This window comes from Electrona antarctica, assembly GCF_951216825.1.
Source record: "Electrona antarctica genome assembly, chromosome: 14".
Lineage (NCBI taxonomy): Eukaryota > Metazoa > Chordata > Actinopteri > Myctophiformes > Myctophidae > Electrona > Electrona antarctica.
This window is the reverse complement of record NC_136795.1, coordinates 1,697,754-1,724,129: the sequence shown is the minus strand read 5'-3', so window position 1 is coordinate 1,724,129 and position 26,376 is coordinate 1,697,754. Positions and strand designations below refer to the sequence as shown.

At 42.5% G+C, this 26,376-nt stretch overlaps 7 protein-coding genes and 1 pseudogene across 8 annotated transcripts in view; 2 read left to right on the top strand and 6 right to left on the bottom strand.

Annotated features, from left to right (window-relative positions):
- LOC306936380 (E3 ubiquitin-protein ligase TRIM35-like) overlaps positions 1-26,376 on the bottom strand; it is a 191,115-nt gene that overhangs the window by 95,137 nt on the left and 69,602 nt on the right. The window lies entirely within an intron of this gene.
- On the bottom strand, positions 135-21,780 carry LOC306936387 (histone H1.4-like; the record flags this gene model as incomplete). Its single annotated transcript, XM_079519880.1, has 2 exons — positions 21,187-21,780; positions 135-293 (listed from the first exon to the last, which is right to left on the bottom strand). The coding sequence occupies exons 1-2, from the start codon at positions 21,745-21,747 to the stop codon at positions 135-137; spliced, it is 720 nt and encodes a 239-aa protein (XP_079376006.1). The 5' UTR covers positions 21,748-21,780.
- On the bottom strand, positions 8,042-8,432 carry LOC306936435 (histone H2B-like; the record flags this gene model as incomplete). The annotated part of the gene is made up of 1 exon (XM_079519932.1): positions 8,042-8,432. The coding sequence occupies one exon, from the start codon at positions 8,430-8,432 to the stop codon at positions 8,058-8,060; it is 375 nt and encodes a 124-aa protein (XP_079376058.1). The 3' UTR covers positions 8,042-8,057.
- LOC306936426 (histone H2B-like) lies at positions 10,349-10,768 on the bottom strand (the record flags this gene model as incomplete). The annotated part of the gene is made up of 1 exon (XM_079519923.1): positions 10,349-10,768. The coding sequence occupies one exon, from the start codon at positions 10,766-10,768 to the stop codon at positions 10,394-10,396; it is 375 nt and encodes a 124-aa protein (XP_079376049.1). The 3' UTR covers positions 10,349-10,393.
- Positions 11,287-14,924, bottom strand: LOC306936206 (microfibril-associated glycoprotein 4-like; the record flags this gene model as incomplete). The annotated part of the gene is made up of 2 exons (XM_079519699.1): positions 11,287-11,975; positions 14,768-14,924. 2 exons carry the CDS (start codon positions 14,922-14,924, stop codon positions 11,287-11,289), a joined length of 846 nt encoding a protein of 281 aa, XP_079375825.1.
- On the top strand, positions 18,618-18,999 carry LOC306936424 (histone H2A-like; annotated as a pseudogene). Its single transcript has one exon. The product of its transcript is annotated as a histone H2A-like (transcript).
- On the bottom strand, positions 19,758-20,086 carry LOC306936438 (histone H4; the record flags this gene model as incomplete). The annotated part of the gene is made up of 1 exon (XM_079519935.1): positions 19,758-20,086. The coding sequence occupies exon 1, from the start codon at positions 20,067-20,069 to the stop codon at positions 19,758-19,760; it is 312 nt and encodes a 103-aa protein (XP_079376061.1). The 5' UTR covers positions 20,070-20,086.
- On the top strand, positions 25,235-25,546 carry LOC306936448 (histone H4; the record flags this gene model as incomplete). The annotated part of the gene is made up of 1 exon (XM_079519945.1): positions 25,235-25,546. The coding sequence occupies one exon, from the start codon at positions 25,235-25,237 to the stop codon at positions 25,544-25,546; it is 312 nt and encodes a 103-aa protein (XP_079376071.1).

Here is a 26,376-nt window from a genome sequence, read left to right as displayed (position 1 = left end):
AACATTTTAAGCTGGTTGTTATTCCAGTGACCATTACATAATTTCTAAATAAAGTAAAGATAGGATACTCTTGTAAAAGAATGTGGTTGGCTCTTAAAAGAGCCTTTTGTGGGTATAAATATGGTGCAGACAGTTTACTTCTTTTTGGGAGCGGCCTTCTTTGCTGCCTTGGGTTTGGCAACCTTCTTGGCTGGAGCTTTCTTGGCTGCTGCGGGCTTCTTAGCCACTTTCTTGGGGCTCATGGTGGCCTTCTTCGGGCTTTTGGCCGCTACTTTCTTGGCGGCAGGCTTCTTGGCTTTCTTGGGTGATTTCTTGGCGGCTGCGGGCTTCTTAGCCGCTGCGGGTTTCTTGGCTGCAGCAGGCTTCTTTGCTTTGACTGCTTTCTTAGCAGCAGGTTTCTTTACCTTCACCGCTTCTGCCTTGTTCATCTTGAAAGAGCAGTTCAGGCCGGACGCACCGGTACCTTTAAGCTGGACCAGGGTGCCTTTAGCGACCAGGCTCTTGACAGCGATCTTAACGCGGGCCTTGTTCTTCTCCACATCGTAGCCTCCAGCAGCCAGAGCCTTCTTGACCGCAGCTAGGGACACACCGCTCCGCAACTTGGAGGTGGACACGACGTTGACGACCAGCTCAGCGACGCTGGGGCCGGTCTTCTTGGGTCGGGGTGGTGCCTTCTTCTTGGCGGCCTTGGCTGGTGACGGAGCTGGTGCTAGCCAGGTGCTCACTGGGACCGCACTGCTCCAGGGAGCACCAGGGAGCCGGAGCACCAGGTCGCACCAGGTCCAGGTCGCTGGTGCTGGTGCGACTTCTGCCATTGTCTCGGATAGGTTGCTGTTCATTCTCTCAAGTAAACTCTCACAGACTGATGCTGAACGCTCTGCAGGGGCTGGACTTAAACACCACATGAGAACCATTTAGAGTCAACACACACAGGCCCTCTTCTCTCTTGTGCCACTTGTAAAACTTGTAAAACAAGTTATAAAAACTACTGTGTATATTATTCAATGGGACAAAGAGCTGACCAGTTAACACACATGTGCCTTTCTGTCATGATCTAAGATGAAAGCAGTGCACTCCTTTTTAGTAATAACCTCAAAACATCACCTGTCTACAGTCAGAGCACAGTGTTGCCTCTGTAAATTTTCTTATAAAATATTGTAAACTATGTTGTAATAACAACAATACTCACAATCAATTTAGTAGACATTCCTGGCGATGAGATACCACAAACTATACTTTTGTTATGTCATCCATGTTGCTATAAATATAATGTTTTATGACCACAGTAAACACACTCCAGTTCAAGGAAGCATGGTGGTGGAGTTGATCTCAAATTCCAATGACAGAATGACAGCTGTTGGGAAACTTGGCAAATTTTGGACAAATAACTTACTGTGATCAGAAAACTAAGCGTGTTTAAATCTTTAATCAACTGTATCTGTATATTTGATTATGGAAACACGATGTACCCAACACACTTCTTAGGTAGCCCTGCTAGGCTTCATGGTGCAATGTGTCAACTCATGCTGCAAAACATGTTATGATTAACTCATCTTTGCACTCTGTATTTTATTTTATACAGAGTGCAAAGATGAGTTAATCATAACATGTTTTGAAGCATGAGTTGACACATTGCACCATGAAGTATAGGCCTAGCAGGCCTACCTGAGAAGTGTGTTGGGTACATTGTGTCTCCATAATCCATAATCCATAATCTCCTGCTTAGCGGACAGTGTGGTGTTGTAGAGGAGGTCTCCCCGGACATGTGCATATGTCACACTAGTCGATACATAGCAGGGATTTTTGTCCAGTGTCCACTTTAGTTCACTTTAGTCTGGAAATGGGATATTTTTGTATCTTTCACCTCGCTGTATGGTGTGCCAATTTAATTTTTACACCTCTGCTGCTTAGCGGACAGTGTGGTGTTGTAGAGGAGGTCTCCCCGGACATGTGCGTATGTCACACTAGTCGATACATAGCAGGGATTTTTGTCCAGTGTCCACTTTAGTCTGGAAATGGGATATTTTTGTATCTTTCACCTCGCTGTATGGTGTGCCAATTACATTTTTACACCTCTGCTGCTTAGCGGACAGTGTGGTGTTGTAGAGGAGGTCTCCCCGGACATGTGCATATGTCACACTAGTCGATACATAGCAGGGATTTTTGTCCAGTGTCCACTTTATAAAGTCCATGCACTCTAGTGAATAGCATTTATCCATTTAGATAACTTTTGAATTACTTATCTTTACACAGAAACATTACTTATTACTTATTTTTACACAGAAACATAATGTGTGTCCTATAGCATCGTTTAAATGCTTAATTTATAGTTTTAATGTGCAAATGAATCTTTTTTTCAATACCCTAGAGGGTACTCTTATTTTGAAGAGATCGTCCCCCGGAAGTCTTATATTTGCTAGCTTAGATTTGCCAGTGCCCGGCTGATGTTCCATTGTGGTCCTACACGGACCCCACACTATGTAGCTGTCCTCATCAATGCCAATTTAAACAAAACATACCGATCTGATTCTCGTTTGGATTAAGAAGCGTCGGGGAGACGGACGGACACTCACATTGCGTTGTGGTTGCACAACCTTTAGCCCTGTGTTTTGTTGTTGTGATTGTTGTTGAGAAACAGGAAGACACTCGCCTTCTTCCTGTGACTGTCTATGTACAACAATTCGTTTTATAAATGCAACTATAAGTAAACATGTGTCACATACATTAACTATGCAGCCCATGTAATGCGTCAATATAAACGCATCGATTAAATAATAAATACATACCGTAAATAAATGAACGTTTGTTTCTGACGGGGTTCGAACTCCTCCGTTTTTCAGCATAACATTTCCCAGTCATGGAACTACTACAGTGAGCCATTCTAGCCATGACATGTTGTACTCATAATCAAATTATAGTTTATAAAAGCAGCCATCACAACTCAAAACTAACATGGGGAACTAGATTAACTTGAAATCTCATTAATCACACCGATTTCCAAAACGGCTGTTTAATAGGCCTACAGATTTGTTTCTAACGTCTCTCACCATCATCACCTATACGTTCACCTTATGGTCATTATGTTATAGGCCTACAGGCTACATAGAAATAGTAAATGCATGATATGTTAAATTAACAATTTGTTTATAACATGACCTAAATATGCCCAAAAGCCACATTCAACTGACCCAAGTCACGCCAGTCAATGTACGTGCTCCAAATTATCAAAGCTAATGGTGCTAATGTTTCACACACAATATTCAGACCATTTAAAGCGTCAAAATAAACGCATCAACGGATGACTGAATAAATACATAACTGTCAGCATCTCACAGGATTCGAACTCCTCCCAATGTCAAAAGGAGCACACCAGTCTGAAGCATAGCCCTGTGTGCCATTATGTGAACTCCATCTCTGAACAGTAGATAACTCATAGAGTACAAATCCAGTTAACACAACTCAAAATAAATGCTTTTTACATATGTGATGTATTCCCATGCTTTTTGTTCTTGCTTATTGTAAGTCGCTCTGGATTAAGAGCGTCTGCTAAATGCCTAAATTGTAAATTGTATTGTAAAACAGACATGGGACCTAGATTAACTTGAGAATGATGTCATTCATCACACTGATTTCCAATACGGCTGTTTAATACAGATTTCTTAATATCGCCATCATCATATATTATTCATCATGTCATCCTGTATAGGCTACTTAGAAATAGTAAATATGAGCAGGTAGATTAACAGTTTGTTTATAACATGACCTATAGTGAGGGAGCTTTTCAGACACTTAGGGCAGTATTATGCGTGTCTTAAGTACCAGGTCTTATGACTTAACTTAAGACCTGGAGGCGTAGTCAATGCTGTTTGGCCACTCAGAATAGCCAAATGGCATTGATCACGCCTCCAGGTCTTAAGTTAAGTAATAAGACCTGGTACTTAAGACACGCATAATACTGCCCTTAGTGTCTGAAAAGCTCCCTCATTAATATACACTGATGTGACTTGACTTGACCAGACAATGTGCTACAAATGTAAGCTAATGTGTCACACACTAACCATTCAGCCCCAGTCATTTAAAGCATCAAAATAAACGCATCAACGAATATGGTCTTCCTCATCACTGTAGGCCTACTATCATTTTTGTACAACCCAAAGGCTCTTTTCAGAGCCACCCACACTTTCTTTCAATATTTATTCAGCTAAGTTTCATGATCAATGGGGCCGAACTACTTATATGTAACCCGTTCTCAACAGTGATATCAACGTGCATTATAGTAGTAATGGATGAATTCATGACAGAGGTGGCAGTGCATATTTTTGCATCCACCCTGGAGGACAAACGAGCTGCCACCAACTCCCTACCACCACCAGCATCCAACCAACAACGGGCAACTACCTTTGTCCGGGAGGGGGCTAAGGTGACCAGGAGCTGCTCCACACCATCTGAGCGAGGCCAGCTACGCTTAGCCCGTGACTGGAAGATTCTGGCTGATATTGGCCGACAGCTGGTTTTTCCACGAGAGATTACTACAACCACCCTGAGGCCTGACCTGGTGCTCTGGTCCCCTTCTCTAAAAAAGGTGTACATCATCGAACTCACAGTACCCTGGGAGGACGCAGTGGCGAAAACACCTCCGTTATGCCGAGCTCGCTGCTGAAGCACAACACCGCGGCTGGAACGCTGAGGTCCGCCCAGTAGAGGTGGGAAGCAGAGGGTTTGTGGCAAGATCTACCACCAGACTGTTTGCAGACCTGGGAGTCAGAGGCCAGAACCAGCGCTCAGCCATCAAAGCTTTATCGGAGGCAGCCGAAAGAAGCAGCCAGTGGCTTTTTATGAGGAGGAAAGACCCCTGCTGGGCACCGAAGTAGCAAGCCAGGAGGTATGCGGTCAGCTTTGGCTTGACTCAGGGAATAGGACGCCCCTGCCATGCATAGTCCCACGAGAAGTTTGCCATGCATGGCTCTCTTTCTCGTGACGAGTCTGGATTAACGCAAGCTCAGGTCTGATCAGCCTGTAGCTGGCCACCTTGGGGAGGGTGTATAGTGTTAGGGCCGAAACATCCCAAGATCCAAGGATACACTACTGATGATGCGTATCCAGCTCCCACCATTCACCACCACTCATCACCAGGACGACAGGATGACACCAAGACATTCTGCCATTCATCACGACGACACTCTTAGGTATGTGCTTGCACAATGGAATTTACATCTTATCCTGTGTTTGATAAACAGGTGAGGCGACTTTGAGACAAGCTTGGTTATGGAGCCTCACACAGGACTCAAGTTAACATTATGAAATGAATCAAACTGTTTTCATTCTCCATTATTGGGATATAACATAAAAGGAGTCAATCTAAATATGGAAAGGTTGTGATTCTCTGGGTCAGGATGTATTTTTCCCCCCTAGCAATGCTGATTAATAGCACCAACATCACTTTAACCACTTGAACCATATTTTCAAATTATTTTAAGAATAGCAACAACACAAACATGAAATGCCATTGACAATGAATGGCCAGTTCTGAGTGTATAAATTGTGATTGGTCAGAATGAGATGATGTAAAATGACGTATGATGATAGGGCACTTATCACTTCACACGGGTGTGATTTTTGTTTGCATTGTATTCTGTATTCTACTGTCATTTCACAAATATGCTTGGTGTTCTATGTGAAGCACATTTAATTGCCTTGTTGAAATAAAATTGGCTTAATGAGCCATGACAAAAAAAAGTGTGATTATTACTTATCAAATTACTACTGAACTAATAATAATAATCGCCTGTGAATGGATGTCTGAGATAATTAATAGTAAGGAGCATGCACAGGTATCACGCACACGCACGCATACACACAGTTTACTGACTTATTATAGCCTTCACACAATGCCACTCCAATAATATACAGTATTTGTATTGTGTTGTGTTTGTATTGTGATATGTATCTCCCATGAGTCTGAAATAAAGATTGAATATACACTGCATTAGTTCAACCCTCCCATAGTTACAATTTGAGGATTTTACTGTGCACATGTGAGTTGGACAAATTTAAAATAAATGCACATTTTAACACAACTTTGAACATTCCCCCCAACATACTAGAAAACATGCTCAGCTCCAACATCAACTCATTCCAGGACAATGAAGTAACTGCTGGTTTTGGTGTGAACAGTGAAGCATAACACAAGCATTAAAAACAATGGAACAATGCATCCCCTCCCCTCCCCCACAGGGTGGAGCTGAATTATTCACGCACTATTAACGGTCTCTACTCTAAAGTTACAGCATTTTTGTCTCCACCAGGCCGAAGGCATGGGGAGAGAGTATGTTTTGCACTCCGTGTGTGTGTGTGTGTGTGTCCCTCCGTCCTTCCGTCCGTCTGTGGACAGCTAATCTCCGGCACCGTTAACCCGGTCGATGCCAAACTTTGCACACACACTCCCTGGATGCCAACGATGAACCTCTGACCTGCATTTTCCAGAACGGCCTGTTATAGCGCCACCATGAGGCAGCTTTTCACATTTTTTACCTAAAACTGCACCGATCTGCGTGAAACGTTGCATGCATACTCCCTAGAGGCCAAGGACAAACCTTTGACCTGCATTTTCCGCATCTGCCTTTTATAGCGCCACCAGGAGGCCGACTTTTGTAAAACACATTTTTTTATATTACTCCTCCAGATTTTGTCCAAAAATCTCACAAATCGTTACACAGTATCTCTATGGTCATGTGCTCAAGTCGGATCTGTCCGATATTTCATATTCCATCCTAATTGGCTATAATTGGCTTTCACAGTTTGCAAGATTGCCCCGTTTTGAACAAAAGCCTCAAATCATGAACGCAGCATGCAATTTACGTGAAATCTTTCACACAATATATTCCACCCTTTTCACATTGGCCTGTTATAGCGCCACCAACAGGTTGATTTTTGCAAAACACATTTTTGGAACACAATTGGATCAAGTCATCCAATTGCCATCAAAGGCAAACATGTTTATATTACTCCTAAACATTTTGCCAAACATCTCACACAGTCCTATCCTCCTGGTGGAGACCTGTGCCCAGAAGGGCACTTTTTCTAGTTTGCAACTGTATTGCACACTATGAAATTGAGTATGTACCAAGGATCATTTACCAATATAAAACGCACTTTAAGGGCATCGCTATTACGCTTCCTAGACCTAGTTCAAATCATAAGACATACTTGTGTGTTGAATGTGTTCCCTGTCAGTCTGACCAGTCTGTGTTATTACTTAATTTACTTGTTCAGTTGTAATTTAAAGTAGGCCTAAGTAATACAATTACCCTACACTTCTGTGTAATAGGTAGTTTTATTTGTGGGCTATTGTCCCTGTAAACATGTGGGAGCTAAATATATTTATGGTAAATGTAAAATATCCACTTTAATTGATCCTGTGTACCATGCTTACATCTATAGCAGCATGAGCATTTCAATCACAATGATAGATGTATTCACAACTTCGAAAATACAGCACCTTAATTAATGGTGGATGATAACATTGGCTGTACGTAGCTTTGAATTGAAGCTATATGCACTTGAAATATGAATCTACATGTTCACAAGCTCCTCTAAAGTTCATAAACATTAGACCCGATTTAAAGGAATCATTGTTGCTTATGAATTAAACCATGTCGATTACGTATTGCACAATGTATGCCTCTGATCACTGTATTCACATTCATGTCAGATGAAATGAAATGAAATCTATATTTACCCAGGGTATCTGGGCTAAGCTCAAGAACTTGTTTCCAGCCAGGCCCTGCTCATAGAACACATTTCATCGTAGTGGTTCAATGCCTTGTTCAAGGGCACTTCAGCGGTGGTAATTTTAACGTGTCGGACGGCTGATTCGAACTAGGAACCTTCCGGTATCAAGACCGCGCCGCTATCCGTTCGGCCACCGCTGCCAAGATGAAACTGGCTTAGCTGACACTCTAATATCCTTTTGTGTGTAGTATTAGGATGAACTATTTCTTGGAAAAGATGGGTGGTCCTTAAAAGGACCGTTGTGTTTTAATAGCAGACTATGCAGTTTACTTTGAGCTGGTGTACTTGGTCACAGCCTTGGTGCCTTCAGACACGGCGTGCTTGGCCAGCTCACCGGGGAGCAGCAGGCGGACCGCGGTCTGAATCTCCCTGGATGTGATGGTGCGGCGCTTGTTGTAGTTAGCCAGTTTGGAGGCTTCACCGGCGATGCGCTCAAAGATGTCGTTGACGAAGGAGTTCATGATGCCCATGGCCTTGGAAGAGACGCCGGTGTCGGGGTGGACCTGCTTCAGGACCTTGTATATGTAGATGGCGTAGCTCTCCTTCCTGGACTTTCTGCGCTTCTTGCCGCCCTTCGCAGCGGTCTTGGTGACGGCTTTCTTGGAGCCCTTCTTGGGCGCTGGCTTTGCTACTTCAGGCATGTTTCTTTCTCAGTGATTTAAGAAAAGGAGTGAACTGTGTTTCCGCGTTGCACCAGTATTTATAGCAAGTCTATGCAAATGAAGTGTGCTACTCCCAGCATATGATTGGCTTCTTCTGCCACTGCTCATGTGACCCACAGAGGGAGGAGACTCACACTGTCTTTGTTTCTGCATTGATTGATTGATTGAAATATCTATTAACAGTTTGCAGAATTACAGTACATTTCAAGCACAACTCAATACAAATAATGTTCTCCCACCCGTCTGATCTACTGTCGCTAAAATACAGACTAGGGTAAATGAGTAAATCTTCTATTCCACGCTCCAAATTAAATACAATTATAACCCACGTTCTAATCTCTCAATGCATTTATATAATCTAGTAGTCAGTCCACTAAAAGACTATTTGCTTGCCCTGAACCACTTTGTACCATTGCTGTGATACAGCATTACACTTGTTTAATGGAGCGTCCACCTTGTTCAATTTATCAAAATATTTAGATACGTACAAATACCCCTTTATTATAGCCAGAGAACAGAACAGGAATTCATCATAAAGGAGGTAAAAAGGGGAAGACTAGCAGTAAGGGCAAATGGAGCTGTTTTGTTTCATTTGTTCATTTGTTCATTTGCTAGTAGACTGCCAGAGGTCATTTGTAAATGGTACCACATTGGCTTCTCAGACACTTTGCCATGCATATTTAGTCTCATGTTTGAAAACAAATCTAACCTATCTTGTCATATTTATTATTTACTATTTCTGAGCAGCCTGTATAACAATGACTATAGGCCAATGGTGAATTTAGGTGATGATGGTTGGAGATATGCAACCAATCTGTAGGCTATTAAACAGTCGTGTTGGAAATAAATGTGCCTGTGGTGAATGAGATCTCACCTTAATCTAGGTCCCATGTCCCATTTTTTTAATGGCTGCATGGTTTTATACTCTATCATTTGAATATGATTGCACAATATTGTTGCTAGGAATGGCGTCCTGTACTATGCTCCAGGTCTAGGAAACGTTATGCTGCCAAAGGGAGGGGTTCGAATCCCGTCAGAAACAGACATACATTTATTTATTCATTCATGTATTACTTTATTCATTAATGGCTGCATGCTATACTCCAATGGCGATTGTTACATTTCTAAAGCATAGGCTATGTATTGTTGTTGGAGATACAGTCACAGGAAGGAGACGGGGTTGTCTTCCTGTTTAATGACAACAAAACATAGGCTACGGCTAAGGTCCACTTCCACAACGCAATAATGTGAGTGTCCGTCTGCCCAAGAATCGGATCGGATAACGGATTGGGTATGTTTTGGCATTGTGACAGAAAAAAGGGGCATTTGCGAGGACAGCTATGCCTTATGTCTCCGTTAGAACATCAGCTCGTTGCTACGGCGACGGATGACGCGATTTCGTCAAAAAATAACACGGCAGGCAATTTTTTTTTGCCAACGGCTGATTCGGTCTGGCTTATTAGCCAGGCTAGCCTAAATATAGCCAACATTTAGGGCAAAGTATATAATTATTGTAATCAAAGGTTTGTATTGATTTGTTTAAATTAGCATTGATCCTTTGTGCCATGCTTATGTAGTTATAGCTGGCTGCTGCTACACAGTTTGTGGTTATTAAATCAATATCAGCATGGGCATATAATCACAATGATAGAATACACCTGCTGGAAAAAAAACATTTAAGTTTAACCAGTGTTCACAAGCTTATATAGTACTAGTTCATACATTATATCCAATTCGTTGCGTTGCTTTTGTATTAATTTAGTGCCTTGTTATTGCAATTTTCATTTCGTCTGAGCAGTTGACATTAATGTCTGTCTCATGACTGGAGTCAAATTACTAGTCAAATTAATTTTGCTTCTTACAGTATTTGGATCAACTCTTTGTTGGAAAAGATGGGTGGTCCTTAAAAGGACCGTTGTGTTTAGAGCAGACAGAACAGTTTACTTGGAGCTGGTGTACTTGGTCACAGCCTTGGTGCCTTCAGACACGGCGTGCTTGGCCAGCTCACCGGGGAGCAGCAGGCGGACGGCGGTCTGAATCTCCCTGGATGAGATGGTGGAGCGCTTGTTGTAGTGAGCCAGTTTGGAGGCTTCACCAGCGATGCGCTCAAAGATGTCGTTGACGAAGGAGTTCATGATGCCCATGGCCTTGGAAGAGACACCGGTGTCAGGGTGGACCTGCTTCAGGACCTTGTATATGTAGATGGCGTAGCTCTCCTTCCTGGACTTTCTGCGCTTCTTGCCGCCCTTTGCTGCGGTCTTGGCGACGGCTTTCTTGGAGCCCTTCTTGGGCGCTGGTTTCGCTACTTCAGGCATGGTTCTTTCTGTGTGTATTAAAGAAAATAAGTGACCCGTTCGTGGCGTTGCACCAGCATTTATAGCAAGCCTATGCAAATGAAGTATGCGACTCCCAGGAAATGATTGGCTTCTGCTGGGACCCACAGAAGGAGGAGTCTCACACTGTCTTTGTTTCTGCCAATCTTATATCTTGACTATAGCGTGCGTGTGCCTGTGTGTGTGCGTGTGTGTGTGTGTGTGTGTGTGTGTGTGTGTGTGTGTGTGTGTGTGTGTGTGTGTGTGTGTGTGTGTGCGTGTGTGTGTGTGTGTGTGTGTGTGTGTGTGTGTGTGTGTGTGTGTGTGTGTGTGTGTGTGTGTGTGTGTGTGTGTGTGTGTGTGTGTGTGTGTGTGTGCGCACGCGCGCATAGACCACTGCATATAGAGACAACATTCAGTTAATGCTCTCTTCATACTGGAAATGCATTCTGTGTTAAGATTAATAATTATTCACATTTATGCATGCATTGCAAAAAAAATACATGTGAACCTAAACATGTTTAAGGAACAAGTCTGATCTTCATCGCCACAGCCTTTAAGGAGTACGATGCACCCTTCCAGTGCCTCCAGACTACACCCTTATGTGCATGAGGCGTCGGTCCCCACAGGTAAACGCCATTGATGTTAGCAACGGTACAAGACTTGTACCAAAATGCCCCGTAAAACAGAATTGCACAGTTCTGGCCATGGGTGTCCTGATCTTTGTCAAAGGTTGAGAATTTCGCACCACTGTGATAGGTCAGTGAGTCTCCTGCTCCTCCGTCACTGAAGCCAGCAACCTGCAGCTTGTAGCCGTCAGCCTCAGAACCCATGGAGAAAGAGGAGTAAGAGGCAGACGCCGTGTTTCCCTCAAAGTCCTCCATGTCCACCCTCAGCTGATACTTTCTGTCGTTGGTGAGGAGATGCATGTTCTCCAGTCCCAGCCAGTACTCGCCTGATGCGTCTCCAAACCCAGCTTGGTACTGAGCCCAGGGTCTGTAGAAGTTCAGCGTGCCGTCCACTCTTCTCTGGATGACGGTCCACTTCCCTCCGTCTGTGTCCATGTCACAGTAGACCTTGACCGGTGCAGTGGTGGGGTAGATGGAGTACACACCACTCTGTGTGGAGATGTTGTAGATTTCATCACAGTCCAGAACCAAGTTGAGATCACAACGAGGAGCAGAGTGGACTGTTACAGCCAGAAACAGAACTGCAACAACAAGTAGCATCTTGAAGTATTTAAAGTTGCACCTTGTTGTTCAGATCAAAGGATTTCTGAGTGTGCTGTGTCAGTGTATGTTCAGCTGCAGTAGAAGGTTCAATGCAGTCTGGGTTAGAGGACCCTCTTTTATAAGGATGATGACGTATTGACAGTAAAGGGATTGTACTGCACGAGTATTCTGCACCAGGTCTGACCAGTTTGGCTGCCAACATGCACACACACGCACGCACGCACGCACGCACGCACGCACGCACACGCGCACGCACGCACGCACGCACGCACGCACGCACGCGCGCGCACACACACACACACACACACACACACACACACACACACACACACACACACACACACACACACACACTCGGTCAGTTGTAACCCCTGAGTATTATTGCCTATAGCATAAAATAGACTTAAATTGATGTATTCACTTGTTTATAGCCTAAAGAAGGGATATAATGAAGGGATATGACCCCCCGCCCCCCGGGCCCGGGGGCGGGGGGTGGTGGGCCGCGTTGCCTGTCCATATGCAGATCAGACATTCAAATGCTAATCCTGTTTCACCTGCCAGGTAGGGTATGTATACAGTATTGTACTCTACTTGTTCACAATTAAACCACCACCATAGCAAGAACACCCTGGCTGGCAACAGCGATGCCAGCCTGGCTGAGCCTGCCGTTGAAACCTGCCGTCGACCCAGCGACAGAACACAGAACCGGCCGAGGTGGACAGCACTAGTGTACTGTCTACATTCACTGCACCGCACATGGCCACATGGCCCCATGACGATTATAAAAGCATTTCGTCTATGCCTGAGACATAATGATGTATGATGATGATAAGAGCGCCCCTCACTTCACATGAGGGTGATTTTTATGAACTGGAAATAGTGTATACATTGTATTTGTTTGGGTGTGCGCCTGCCTGTGGGTGTGTGTCACATTCAGAAAATTAATGTGACACCCTCCCCAGGTTGGCGGAGGGTGTGTAGAGCCCAGGATCACATTAGATAATTGACACAGGGGTGAAAAATGGGTTACAAAATCGTGGGATAAAAAAAAATACACACCACTGCATAGAGACAACATTCAGTGACTACATGTCGCTCCACACCACTCCCTCATCTCCTTATTAATTTGCAGACAAGCTATAGTATCACATGAAGTCAAAACCAGTTAATGCTCTCTTCATACTCATATGGAAATGGATGCTGTTAAGATTAATAATTATTCACATTTATGCACGCATTTTAAACAATTTTGAGTGTGTAGGCTGTCTTAACCCTAGAACACTAAACATATTTTTTTTACACCATCACTAAACACGTGTTCCTAATAACCTGTCTAGGACAGTGTCTCTGTAATAAAGCTATGCACGATTATTCATGATGTGAATTCATGTTTTGAATACGAGCTTGGTTGAAAAAACAAACAAAAAACATACATTAACTCGATAACCCTGGATAAAAGCGTCTGTGTCATTTGGGGATTTTGGGCTAATAGAAAATAACAGATGTACAAGCTCACGGCGTGTCACTTTGTGTCGCGCCGTGAGCTTGTACATCTTCTGTTTCTTAACATTCTGTTTTTTCGAGATTTTTGACACAGATCTTCTCTTCTCGGGGTCCCTTGCACAAGGCATTTCCAAATAAATTAAATGTTGGGGGACCTTGGCATGAAATGGTTTGATTGACATTTAGAAGGGCCTGTCAGTTCAAACCCACAATGTAATACTTTGTTTTCAAGATTGTTGTGCACAACACACGTCAGTAGCAATACAAAGTTATATACAAAAGAAAAACCCTATACCAATTCAATTGTCCCTATATTTCCCATTCCAAGTGACGGTATTCTAAAACCCACTCAGGTACATTTTTAAACAAATTTCAACAATGCGATCTGATTTATTTTTTGGTGTGTATAGATCTTGTTGCGCTGGTCATTTTGAAAGTGGCTCTCAAGTCAAAAACAGTGTGGGCACCCCTGCTGTAGGCCTATAGGATTGATTCAGGGCATATTTGTAATAGCAAGCATATTCTGTAAAGGATACATATATACACTCTAAACACTCATACTTAGTAAAACAGACTTGTAAAAACAGTGTCTGTTATGTATTAATACACTTTATAACTGATTAAGTATATTGTTTATAATGTGCTGTTCTGCTGAGCTTAAAATATAGTATGACCAACACTTAGTACTTCATGAACCTTGTTATAAGTTGTTATGCATCATTATGAACATGTATGACAAGTGGTACGAATCCTTCAGCATGGATTGTAAATATGACAATAATGCATTATAGAGAAACAATTTAAAAAGTGATACCACATACTTGTCTTTGCATGCATTTCTTTATTCAACAATAATGGTGGTGAAACAATACTGTATGTTTACAACATCTTGGATTATATATGTAGGTAAGAATAAGCGTCCTGACACCACTGTAATAATATGTGATACACTACAGATATATACTGTATGAGTTTAGATTTAAACAGTCCCAAAGAGAGAAACAAACAAAAAAAGATGAAGCGCATGGCTAAATATAGCATCATGCCTTTTATACCACGGCTGTGCTTTTCAAAGATGCATGTGAACCTAAACATGTTTAAGGAACACGTCTGATCTTCATCGCTACAGCCTTCAGGGAGTATTTATGACCCTTCCAGTGCCTCCAGATTACACCTGTTGCAAAATGTGCCGTCGGCCCCCACAGGTAAAGGCCATTGATGTTAGCATGGTGACCGGTCTTGTACCAAAATGCACCGTAATACTGACTTGCAACGTTATTGCTCCCCGTGTCCTGATCTTTGTCAAAGGTTGAGAATTTCATGCCACTGTGATAGGTCAGTGAGTCTGCTGCTCCTCCGTCACTGAAGCCAGCAACCTGCAACCTCAGCTCATACTTGATTGTGTTGTTGGTGAGGATATGCATGTTCTCTTTTTATATATACTTTATTCAGGGATTTACAAATTATGCAAAAATGACATTAAGTTACACACATATATATATATATATACACACATATAAGTTACAATACAAACAAAAAAGATATATATATATATATATATATATATATATATATATATATATATATATATATATATATATATATATATCAAGGCATTTCAATACAAAAGGGTTTCTTTTTTTTTTTACAATGTTAATAGGTGCCATGGTGTCAGTTTCTTTTGTCTTGAGTCTTGAGTTCTTTGTCTTTTCAGTTCTGTTTGGATTTGTTTAAAGACCACCTCCCCTGAGATGGCCTCCTGGTGAATCACCATGGCACACCTGGTTTTCCACAACTTATTTACAACTGTGCAAATAATAGACCAGTAAAACTCCTGTTCTACGGCAGACATTTTTTCCCCAAAAACCCCATACATAGCAGCACTGTAATTTACCTTAATTTTAAACCAATTTGTGGCATTTTCCCCCACACAAAGCCAGACCTCTGGCAGTCTACAAGCAGGTGCTCAATTGTCTCATCTTGACCACAATTTAGGATTGGGCATTTAACGGTTTTGACGAAGCAGCTCCATTTCACTACTGCTCTCACTGCTAGTCTCCTCACAGAGACCAGCCACATGACCTCTCTCTTTTTTTCAGAGATATTTTTACTACTAATATTTTTTAAACAAACCCGCTTTTGATTTGCATCTAGATATTTGTAGGGAAAAATGCCAGCATATAAATCGTCACTTATTTTACCATAAATACATTTACTCAACATTTCAGTCCAGTCAATATTTAAATGATGAGAGAGCCAGTGGTCTCAGGTTAATTTCCAGGCTTCAGCAATGTGTATTTTTAAAGCACTTGCCCTAGCCCCTTAGATAGAACTTTTTGTGTAGACTTAGCATTTCATACAGACTTAGGCCTAAAGCATGTTACGTAGACAGCACTAGAATTGCATTTTATGTAGTCATAGCACTCTATCGTATATACGTATAGTTTATATGGATAGTTTATATGCATAGTTTAATTATATAGATATCCCACTGTTACGTTCTTAGCTTACGCATGTTTCATGATAACTACTTTTTCTGTTATTGCTTAATGTAAATCGCTCTGGATTAAGAGCGTCTGCTAAATGCCTGAATTGTAAATTGTAATTGTAAATATTGTTGAGGAGGACAGGATATGTGAATATTGTGATCTGAACGAGGTGGAGAACAAAATCAATTTTATTTTGTCCTCTGTATCATGCTCTGAGAGTAGAATTGTTTGAAAAAGTCCACACCCCTGCTCTGAAGTCTGAACTTGGTGGAGTGCGAGAGTGGTGCAGTGGTTGAGTTTATTTTTCACAATGTTTTCGCTTTTTCAGAGTATCTTTACAGGGCATGGCGAAGGGTGACGTATAACTAAATTAACTTATATATGAACTGTTTTATAGATTGGTTATATATTTCATGTACTGAAAAGGTCTGTGTGGGTTTACTACTACTGTTTGTAATGATCTGGTTGTTTTGTTTTGTTATTTTGTTATTGTTTTAATTGCTGTGTGTGATTGATAATCCCATGTGGGATGGACAAATTGTCCGGACACGGAGATAAAATATGTATTCATTCATTCATTAATTCACACAGGCACGCACGCATGCATGTTTGTTGAACTCCCTCTGGTGTTGTAACGTCATCTGCTGTGGTGTTAATCACAGCTTCTACAAATCTACAGTAACGTGAATAACCAAGGGAGGAACAGTGACATGTAACAGACTCGGTTCTTTTAACTCCATTAGTGGTGTTAGGTTTGTTTGACAGATACTTATATATTGGCATGCATGCATGACAGGCTAAAATAGTCCTACAAATCTGAACATCACTGGGAAATAAATCAAATCTCCCACAATGCAGCCCTCTCACTCTCAGAGTTGCACATGGATACATTAACACTGAGGATTTTACTGTGCACATGTTGGACCTACTAGAAACATGCTCAACCACCACTCCACTTGAGAAGCCATTGATTGATTGATTGATTTAAATATGTATTAACAGTTTGCAGAATTACAGTACATTTCAAGCACAAACTCAACCGACCCAATTAAGCATTACACTTGTTTACAAGATGGTCCACCGTGTTCAATTCATCAAAACATTTAGAGACGTACAAATAGACACTTCTATATAGTCAAAGAACAGAACAGGAATTCATCATAAAGGAGGTAAAAATGGAAAATAAACATATACAGTTAAGGGGAGGGGGGGGGGATTCAGATTTTCCGGGGCCGTTTCGAATTGCAGCCGTCCTTAGGTGCCCTTTGAGAGCGGTTTTGAAGGAGTCAAGGGATTCACATGTCTTAATGACTGTTGGTAGGGCGTTCCACATTTTGGTGGCATAGGAGCGAAAATAATTTAGTCCCTTTGTTTGTGCCGAATCTGGGTTGTACATGGTTTGTTGCACTCCCTCTGGTGTTGTGGGTGTGGACTTCGTTGACATTAAGGAAGTATTTAGACAGGTACATGGGTATCTTGGTGGTGTATCGAGTCTTGTGGACAAGACCCAAGATGCTGTACTCTGTCGTCGACCCTAAGCCATTCCAGCCTGTCAAAGTGGGCAGGGGTGAGGTGGGTTCGGGGAGTGAGGCCAAGTGGGAGCCTGACCAGTTTGTTTTGGGAGGTCTGGAGCCTTGTTTTAAGGGCCTTTGAGGTGCTGTGGTACCAAGAGGTGCATGCATAGTCAAAGAAACCTTGTATGAGGGCTCCTGTGTTTCACCTTATTTTTGGTGACCAGTAGGGAGATCCTGTAAAGGAATCTTGTTCCTTGATTGACTTTTTTGATTACATTGGTGGCCATTTTATCACCAGAAAGATTAGCCTCCAGGATGGAACCTAGGTAGGTAATTTCATCTTTTCGTGTGATAATATTGTCACCCAGAAGAAGAAGCCATCTGCCTTGCTGAGATTACTATTTGATCCGAAGAGAATGGATTCAGTTTTTCCCAGGTGTAAGGATTGTTTGTTATCAGCGAGCCAGGTGCAGATTCTACTGAGATCAGAGCTGAGGGTCTTTTCAACCTGCAGTTTGATAGACATGCAGATTAGATTTACAGTTTTACTGGTATTGCGATCTACCCAGATTCGGCACAAACAAGGGACTAAATTATTTTCGCTCCTATGCCACCAAAATGTGGAACGCCCTACCAACAGTCATTAAGACATGCAAATCCCTTGACTCCTTCAAAACCGCTCTCAAAGGGCACCTAAGGATGGCTGCAATTCGAAACTGGCCCCCGTAAAATCTGAATCACAGTGTATATGTGTGGAGAGAGACTGCTTTCTTTTAAATATCTTTTACATTTTAGAATTATTTTACTCATACTATGATGGGTTTTTCATTGTATTTGTATATGTATGTATTGTCCTGAATGTATGCATTGACCTGAGCAAAACAAATTTCCCTTGTAAAATAAAGACTGACTCCTTCTTTGGGAGGAGCATTCACGCCACTAGCACTGATTGGACGGGAGCTCAGCTCATACACGCTCTCATTCATTGGTGGGACGCACAGCCTCACATACAGAGCGGTGTGTTGTTGAAGATATAAAAGGTCTCGCGCGCCTCTCCTCACCACATTTCTCAATTTTCTTCGAGATTTTACTCCAGAAATAAACCTATATCAAAATGAGCGGCAGAGGGAAAACCGGAGGAAAGACCAGGGCGAAGGCTAAGACCCGCTCATCCCGTGCCGGGCTCCAGTTCCCCGTTGGTCGTGTCCACAGGCTGCTGCGTAAAGGCAACTATGGCAAGAGTCGGTGCCGGAGCTCCAGTGTACCTCGCTGCGGTGCTCGAGTATCTGACCGCTGAGATCCTGGAGTTGGCTGGAAACGCTGCCCGTGACAACAAGAAGAGTCGTATCATCCCCCGTCACCTCCAGCTGGCCGTCCGCAACGACGAGGAGCTTAACAAACTGCTGGGTGGAGTGACCATCGCTCAGGGCGGTGTGCTGCCCAACATTCAGGCTGTTCTGCTGCCCAAGAAGACTGAGAAAGCCGCCAAGAAATAAATCTGCTTCATTCGTTTAACAAACTCCACAAAGGCTCTTTTAAGAGCCACCCACTGTTTCCATTTAAAGGTTAATTTCCAATGTCTTTGAGGAGCACACTTCATAAAGCACTGAATAATGTTCCTAGTTACGTCGCTTAATATGAAACTAAATAAGACTGACTTCATATTTGTCTGCGTCAGCAACAGCCAAACTAGTTTTGTAGTTAGTAAATATAAGGGCCTATATAATACTTTAAGATAGTTGCACATTTTGTTATTACGCCCAAGTCTTATCTGTATTCATAATAGTACTTTGTCATTAATGTAGTCTGCATCAAATATAAATAATTCAGAATATTTCTAACTTTATGGCCCTGTCTCCAGTTTGTACCCGTTATTTTACGCACGTTCAGACTAGTCGAAGGATTTAAACGAAGATTGGAACAGACTAGCATTTTTAATCAGCACAAACCAGTCTGCCAATTAAACATTTATTGTGCCTATGCTAAGTAGGTCACTCGTCTGGACTAGACAATATAGAAAATGGACCAGTCAGTATACATTTGTCTTGAAAAGTGAGTGTTGTATAAAGCTAGGGGAAACTGCAGACGGATCATACTATAGTAACACACATTTTGATAAACACTGCTTTTTTTTTTACTGGTTAAGCAAAAATCTTCAAATGGTTCGAATTGTATAATGGAATCTGCTCTGTAGAGAAAGTGTGGGCGGCTCTTAAAAGAGCCTTTGGGTTGTTGGTAGACCAAGTCAGCGTTATTAACCTCCGAATCCGTACAGAGTGCGTCCCTGTCTCTTCAGAGCATAGACAACATCCATGGCGGTCACGGTCTTTCTCTTGGCGTGCTCGGTGTAGGTGACGGCGTCACGGATCACGTTCTCCAGGAAAACCTTGAGGACACCGCGGGTCTCCTCGTAGATCAGACCGGAGATACGCTTCACTCCGCCACGGCGAGCCAGACGGCGGATAGCGGGCTTGGTGATTCCCTGGATGTTATCACGAAGAACCTTGCGATGACGCTTGGCGCCTCCTTTTCCAAGACCTTTTCCTCCCTTCCCTCTTCCTGACATTTTGAGTTCAGCTGTAGTTGCAGTTAGAAAACTGAGTGATTTGAGAGCTCAGAGACTTGCCCTTTTATGTGTGTTCGGAGGACGTAAGGGAGGACAGGCAGAGCGAGCTGCGTGGGCGTTACTAACCCCGACAGGCAGAGCGAGCTGCGTGGGCGTTACTAACACCGCCCCCCACCTCTCTCTCTCACACACACACACACACACACGCACGAAAACTATCTATATTCTATATCATATTATAAAATCTAGCCTCGACGAATTTATGCAAAGACTAAACTATGTTATTTCGATAGCATGTATAATGTACTATATAGACACAGCACTCTATAGTGTATACTCATAGGTTCATTGACTGTACAGATATTCTACTGTTACAGTTATTTTCTCATCCTTGATGACTATTTTTATGCATTTGATGAATTTGTGAGATATAGGCAGAACACATGATACATGTCTAACTTGGCAATTTCAATATGAGGTGGACGTGTTACCTGTTTTTCTCTTTAGTTGTTTTGCTATTACATTTGTAATGGCACTACTCAATTTAAATGCTATTTCGGGTTACAAAACAGTGGTTATGGCCATAGCAAAACAGTGCTTCACAAATTGTCAATATTTATTAGGGGTGGGGGGGATTTGCATAAATGTTATTTATCTATCTGAATGTATTGATTTTATTACGTGGGTAACTTTGATATATTAATCTGATGACATGTAGCCTTTATCTGATGTAATGTAATACCACGCCTTGAATATTTTGTTGTACTGTGATATTTTGGATCAGAGCATCATATAGGCCAGCAGCCGAAATGATATTTGCAAAACATAATATTATCAATACATATTTTAGAAAGGGTCCATAGTTTTGCTCGTAAGGCATACGAAAATGTATAAAGCCATAAACTGGTTATTATTCCAGTGCCAACATGTGACCATGACGTAAAAAGTGAGGATAGTATACTCTTATAAAATAATGTGGTTGGCTCTTAAAAGAGCCTTTTGTGGGTATAAAGATGGAGCAGGCAGTTTACTTCTTTTTGGGAGCAGCCTTCGTTGCTGCCTTGGGTTTGGCGACCTTCTTGGCTGGAGCTTTCTTGGCTGCTGCGGGCTTCTTAGCCACTTTCTTGGGGCTCTTGGCGGCCTTCTTCGGGCTTTTGGCCACTACTTTCTTGGCGGCAGGCTTCTTGGCTTTCTTGGGTGATTTCTTTGCGGCTGCGGGCTTCTTAGCTGCCGCCTTCTTGGGCTTCTTAGCCGCTACGGGTTTCTTGGCTGCAGCAGGCTTCTTTGCTTTGACTGCTTTCTTAGCAACAGGTTTCTTTACCTTCACCGCTTCTGCCTTGTTCATCTTGAAAGAGCCGGACGCGCCGGTGCCTTTGAGCTGGACCAGGGTGCCTTTAGCGACCAGGCTCTTGACGGCGATCTTGACGCGGGTCTTGTTCTTCTCCACATCGTAGCCACCGGCAACAAGAGCCTTCTTGACCGCAGCAAGAGACACGCCGCTCCGCTCCTTGGAGGCAGACACGGCCTTGACGACCAGCTCAGCGACACTGGGGCCGGTCTTCTTGGGTCTGGGTGCTGCCTTCTTCTTGGCGGCCTTGGCCGGTGACGGAGCTGGTGCTGGTGTCTTCTTGGCGGCCTTGGCCGGTGACGGAGCTGGTGCTGGTGCGACTTCTGCCATTATAGTCTCGGATAGTAGGTTGTTGCTGTTCCTTCTCTCAAGTAAACTCTCAAAGACTGATGCTGAAAGCTCTGAAGGGGCTGGACTTAAACACCACATGAGAACCATGTAGAGTCAACACACACACAGGCCCTCTTCTCTTGTGCCACTTGTGTTTTCTCCTCGACTAAAACAAGTTATAACAAACTACTGTGTATATTATTTAATGCGACAAAGAGCTGACCAGTTAACACACATGTGCCTTTCTGTCATGAATATATCTAAGATGAAAGCAGTGCACTCCTTTTTAGTAATAACCTCAAAACATCACCTGTCTAGAGTCAGATCAAAGTGTTGCCTTTGTCATTTTTCTTCTAAAATATTGTAAACTATGTTCTAATAACAACAATACTCACAATCAATTTAGTAGACATTCCTGGTGACGCAATACCATAAACTATGATTTTGTTATGTCATCCGTTTTGCTATAAATATAAGGTTTTCTGACCACAGTAAACACACTCCCGTTCAAGGAAAGCCTGATGGTGGAGTTGATCCCAATTTCCAATGACAAAATGCCAGCTGTTGGAAAACTTGGCTAATTTTGGACAAATAACTCACTGTGTGATCAGAAAACTAAGAGTGTTTAAATCTTCTATAAACTGTATATGTATATTTGATTATGGAGACACTTCTCAGGTAGGCCTAGATACTTCATGATGTGCCATGCTGCAAAGCAAATGTACTCATTGTACTCTGTATAAAATGTATGCATTTAGCAGACACTCTTAATCCAGAGCAATTTATATTAAATTTACAAAAAGCATGGCAATACATCACATACATAGAAAGTAGTAAATGCGTAAGCTAAGAACGTAACAGTGGAATATCTATATAATGACACTATACATACAGTATAAACTATACGTATACTATACTATGCTATACTATAAAGTGCTGTGGCTACATACAATACAATTCTAGTGTTGTCTACATAACATGCTAACATAAATCTCCCACTACTGTGCACATGTGAGTTAAGAGTCTAAAACACAGCTGAACTTAGACAACACATTTAACACACCATTAAAAGAAATCTCCCCCAATACTAGAAACATGTTCAACGCTCAACCCCCACCTCCACTTTGAGAAGCAAACGCTGATAGACATGCAGATTATATTTACACCAAAACTCTCCTCTCTGCATTTGTACAGAAGAGTCTCATTCCAGGACTACCTTACTGATCACAGTAAGTTATTTGTCCAAAATTTGCCAAGTTTCCCAACAGCTGTCATTCTGTCATTGGAATTTGAGATCAACTCCACCACCATGCTTCCTTGAACTGGAGTGTGTTTACTGTGGTCATAAAACATTATATTTATAGCAACATGGATGACATAACAAAAGTATAGTTTGTGGTATCTCATCGCCAGGAATGTCTACGAAATTGATTGTGAGTATTGTTGTTATTACAACATAGTTTACAATATTTTAGAAGAAAAATTACAGAGGCAACACTGTGCTCTGACTGTAGACAGGTGATGTTTTGAGGTTATTACTAAAAAGGAGTGCACTGCTTTCATCTTAGATCATGACAGAAAGGCACATGTGTGTTAACTGGTCAGCTCTTTGTCCCATTGAATAATATACACAGTAGTTGTTATAACTTGTTTTACAAGTTTTACAAATGGCACAAGAGAGAAGAGGGCCTGTGTGTGTTGACTCTAAATGGTTCTCATGTGGTGTTTAAGTCCAGCCCCTGCAGAGCGTTCAGCATCAGTCTGTGAGAGTTTACTTGAGAGAATGAAGAGCAACCTATCCGAGACTGGATGTTATCACGAAGGACCATGCGAAGCACGCGCTCCCTGGACCTGGTGCGACCTGGTGATCCGGCTCCCTGGTGCTCCCTGGAGCAGCGCGGTCCCAGTGGGCCTGGGACCGAGGCTAGCACCAGCTCCGTCACCAGCCAAGAAGAAGGCACCACCCCGACCCAAGCCCGGCCCCAGCGTCGCTGAGCTGGTCGTCAACGTCGTGTCCGCCTCCAAGGAGCGGAGCGGTGTGTCCCTAGCTGCGGTCAAGAAGGCTCTGGCTGCTGTAGGCTACGATGTGGAGAACAACAAGGCCCGCGTTAAGATCGCTGTCAAGAGCCTGGTCGCTAAAGGCACCCTGGTCCAGCTTGCGTCCGGCCTGAACGGCTCTTTCAAGATGAACAAGGCAGAAGCGGTGAAGGTAAAGAAACCTGCTGCTAAGAAAGCAGTCAAAGCAAAGAAGCCTGCTGCAGCCAAGAAACCCGCAGCGGCTAAGAAGCCCGCAGCCGCCAAGAAATCACCCAAGAAAGCCAAGAAGCCTGCCGCCAAGAAAGTAGCGGCCAAAAGCCCGAAGAAGGCCACCATGAGCCCCAAGAAAGTGGCTAAGAAGCCCGCAGCAGCCAAGAAAGCTCCAGCCAAGAAGGTTGCCAAACCCAAGGCAGCAAAGAAGTAAACTGTCTGCACCATATTTATACCCACAAAAGGCTCTTTTAAGAGCCAACCACATTCTTTTACAAGAGTATCCTATCTTTACTTTATTTAGAAATTATGTAATGGTCACTGGAATAACAACCAGCTTAAAATGTTTGCCTTTATATTACAGGCCCTTGCATAAAATATAATTATTGCAAAGTTGATTTGTTGCTAAAACAATTCTGCTGCTGCCCTATCTATGCTGATGTTCTCATCAAAAAAGAAAAAAACCCTGGCACACATTAGTTACTAGTCAAACATGCTCATACCTAATGAATATTGACACATGTGAATCCACCTTTGCTATTGCCTTTGGCCAGTGGTTCTGGTTCAATGTTTTGTTCTAAATGTAATGGTAGGCTATACAAGGGGAAATAACGGTAACCTAGTAACCCGTCCACCTTTACATCATCAGAATTATCTCATTGTGCAATAAATTGCATGAAGTCATGAAATGTAGAAATACATTTGACCCAGAGCAAATTTCACAAATGCATTTTGTAACACTGAAATGTATACATGATTACAGGTTCAATTTCAATGTAGGTGGTAACATGGTAATACATCAAATGCAATCAAGGATCAAAAACACAACATCTGTCTAACAGTAGAATATCTGTACAATGAACCTATGATTTTACACTAGAGTGCTATATATCTACAGTACATGCTATCAAAATTACATTATTTAGCTGTTGCATGCATGTAAGGTCATCAAGGCTAACAATATTTGTTGTCAAACAAAAACAAAATATATACAAAAAATATATATATGTGTACTTTAGGTATACATCACATACATATTAATACATTATTATATGACATAGATAGAGCAGCTGACTATATAGCAGAGTGTGTGTTGTGGGGGGCGGAGTTAGTAACGCCCACGCAGCCCACAGCTCGCTCTGCATGTCCTCCCTTACGTCCTCAGAACACACATAAAAGGGTAAGTCTCTGAACTCTCAAATCACTCAGTTTTCTAACTGCAACTACAGCGCAACTCAAAATGTCAGGACGAGGGAAAGGAGGAAAGGGTCTTGGAAAAGGAGGCGCCAAGCGCCATCGCAAGGTGCTTCGTGATAACATCCAGGGAATCACCAAGCCCGCTATCCGCCGTCTGGCTCGCCGTGGCGGAGTGAAGCGTATCTCCGGTCTGATCTACGAGGAGACCCGCGGTGTCCTCAAGGTGTTCCTGGAGAACGTGATCCGTGACGCCGTCACCTACACCGAGCACGCCAAGAGAAAGACCGTAACCGCCATGGATGTTGTCTATGCTCTGAAGCGACAGGGACGCACTCTGTACGGATTCGGAGGTTAATAACGCTGACTTGATCTACCAACAACCCAAAGGCTCTTTTAAGAGCCGCCCACATGCGCTATACAGAGTTTATTCCATTCAAGTAGGCAATGTCTGTTTGTGAGCCATGATTCATGGACTGACAGTGATTACGTATTCTTGCATGTCAAACTTGTACATCATAGTCCCGCATTTAAATGTCTTACTTTTATTTGTATATAATTTGCGACACCACGCCCGATCGAGTCCCCAGCGCCTGTTAAGGGTTAGATGACTCACCATCTCACCATGCCACGTTTTATAACAGTTTATATAATGCCGAAACTATTGCACATTTAACTTCAGCAAGAAACATGCACAAATATCACGCGAATATGAAATATAATACTAGTGCAAATTATACGATTAAGATAAAGATGCAATATATATAATATATGTTATTTTTATTCCACATCTTTGCAGTGCAAACTGCAATATAAAGATGCAAGATTTATTTGACTATAAAGCCTAATGCAGATTAAATTCACCGATTTGCCAGCATATATCAATTGTTGGGATACAGTTGGGGATAAATTGAGTTGCTTCAATTTTGCACATTTTGATTGCTTTGTTTGGTACAGACTGGTCAGGGACATCATGGATGATCATAATATCATATCAGATTAGTAGCAAATAGACTGACTGCAGTAAGTGGACTGACTATAGAAAGTGTTAAAACACGGGATTTAAATTGGAGCGTCGAATAGAGCTATTAATTAAATGTGCTCATCAAAATGTAATCCCTGCCCTAGTCTATATTTTAGAGGGACAATCTTATACGAGGCATGCGGGAGAACTATTTTAGCGGGACA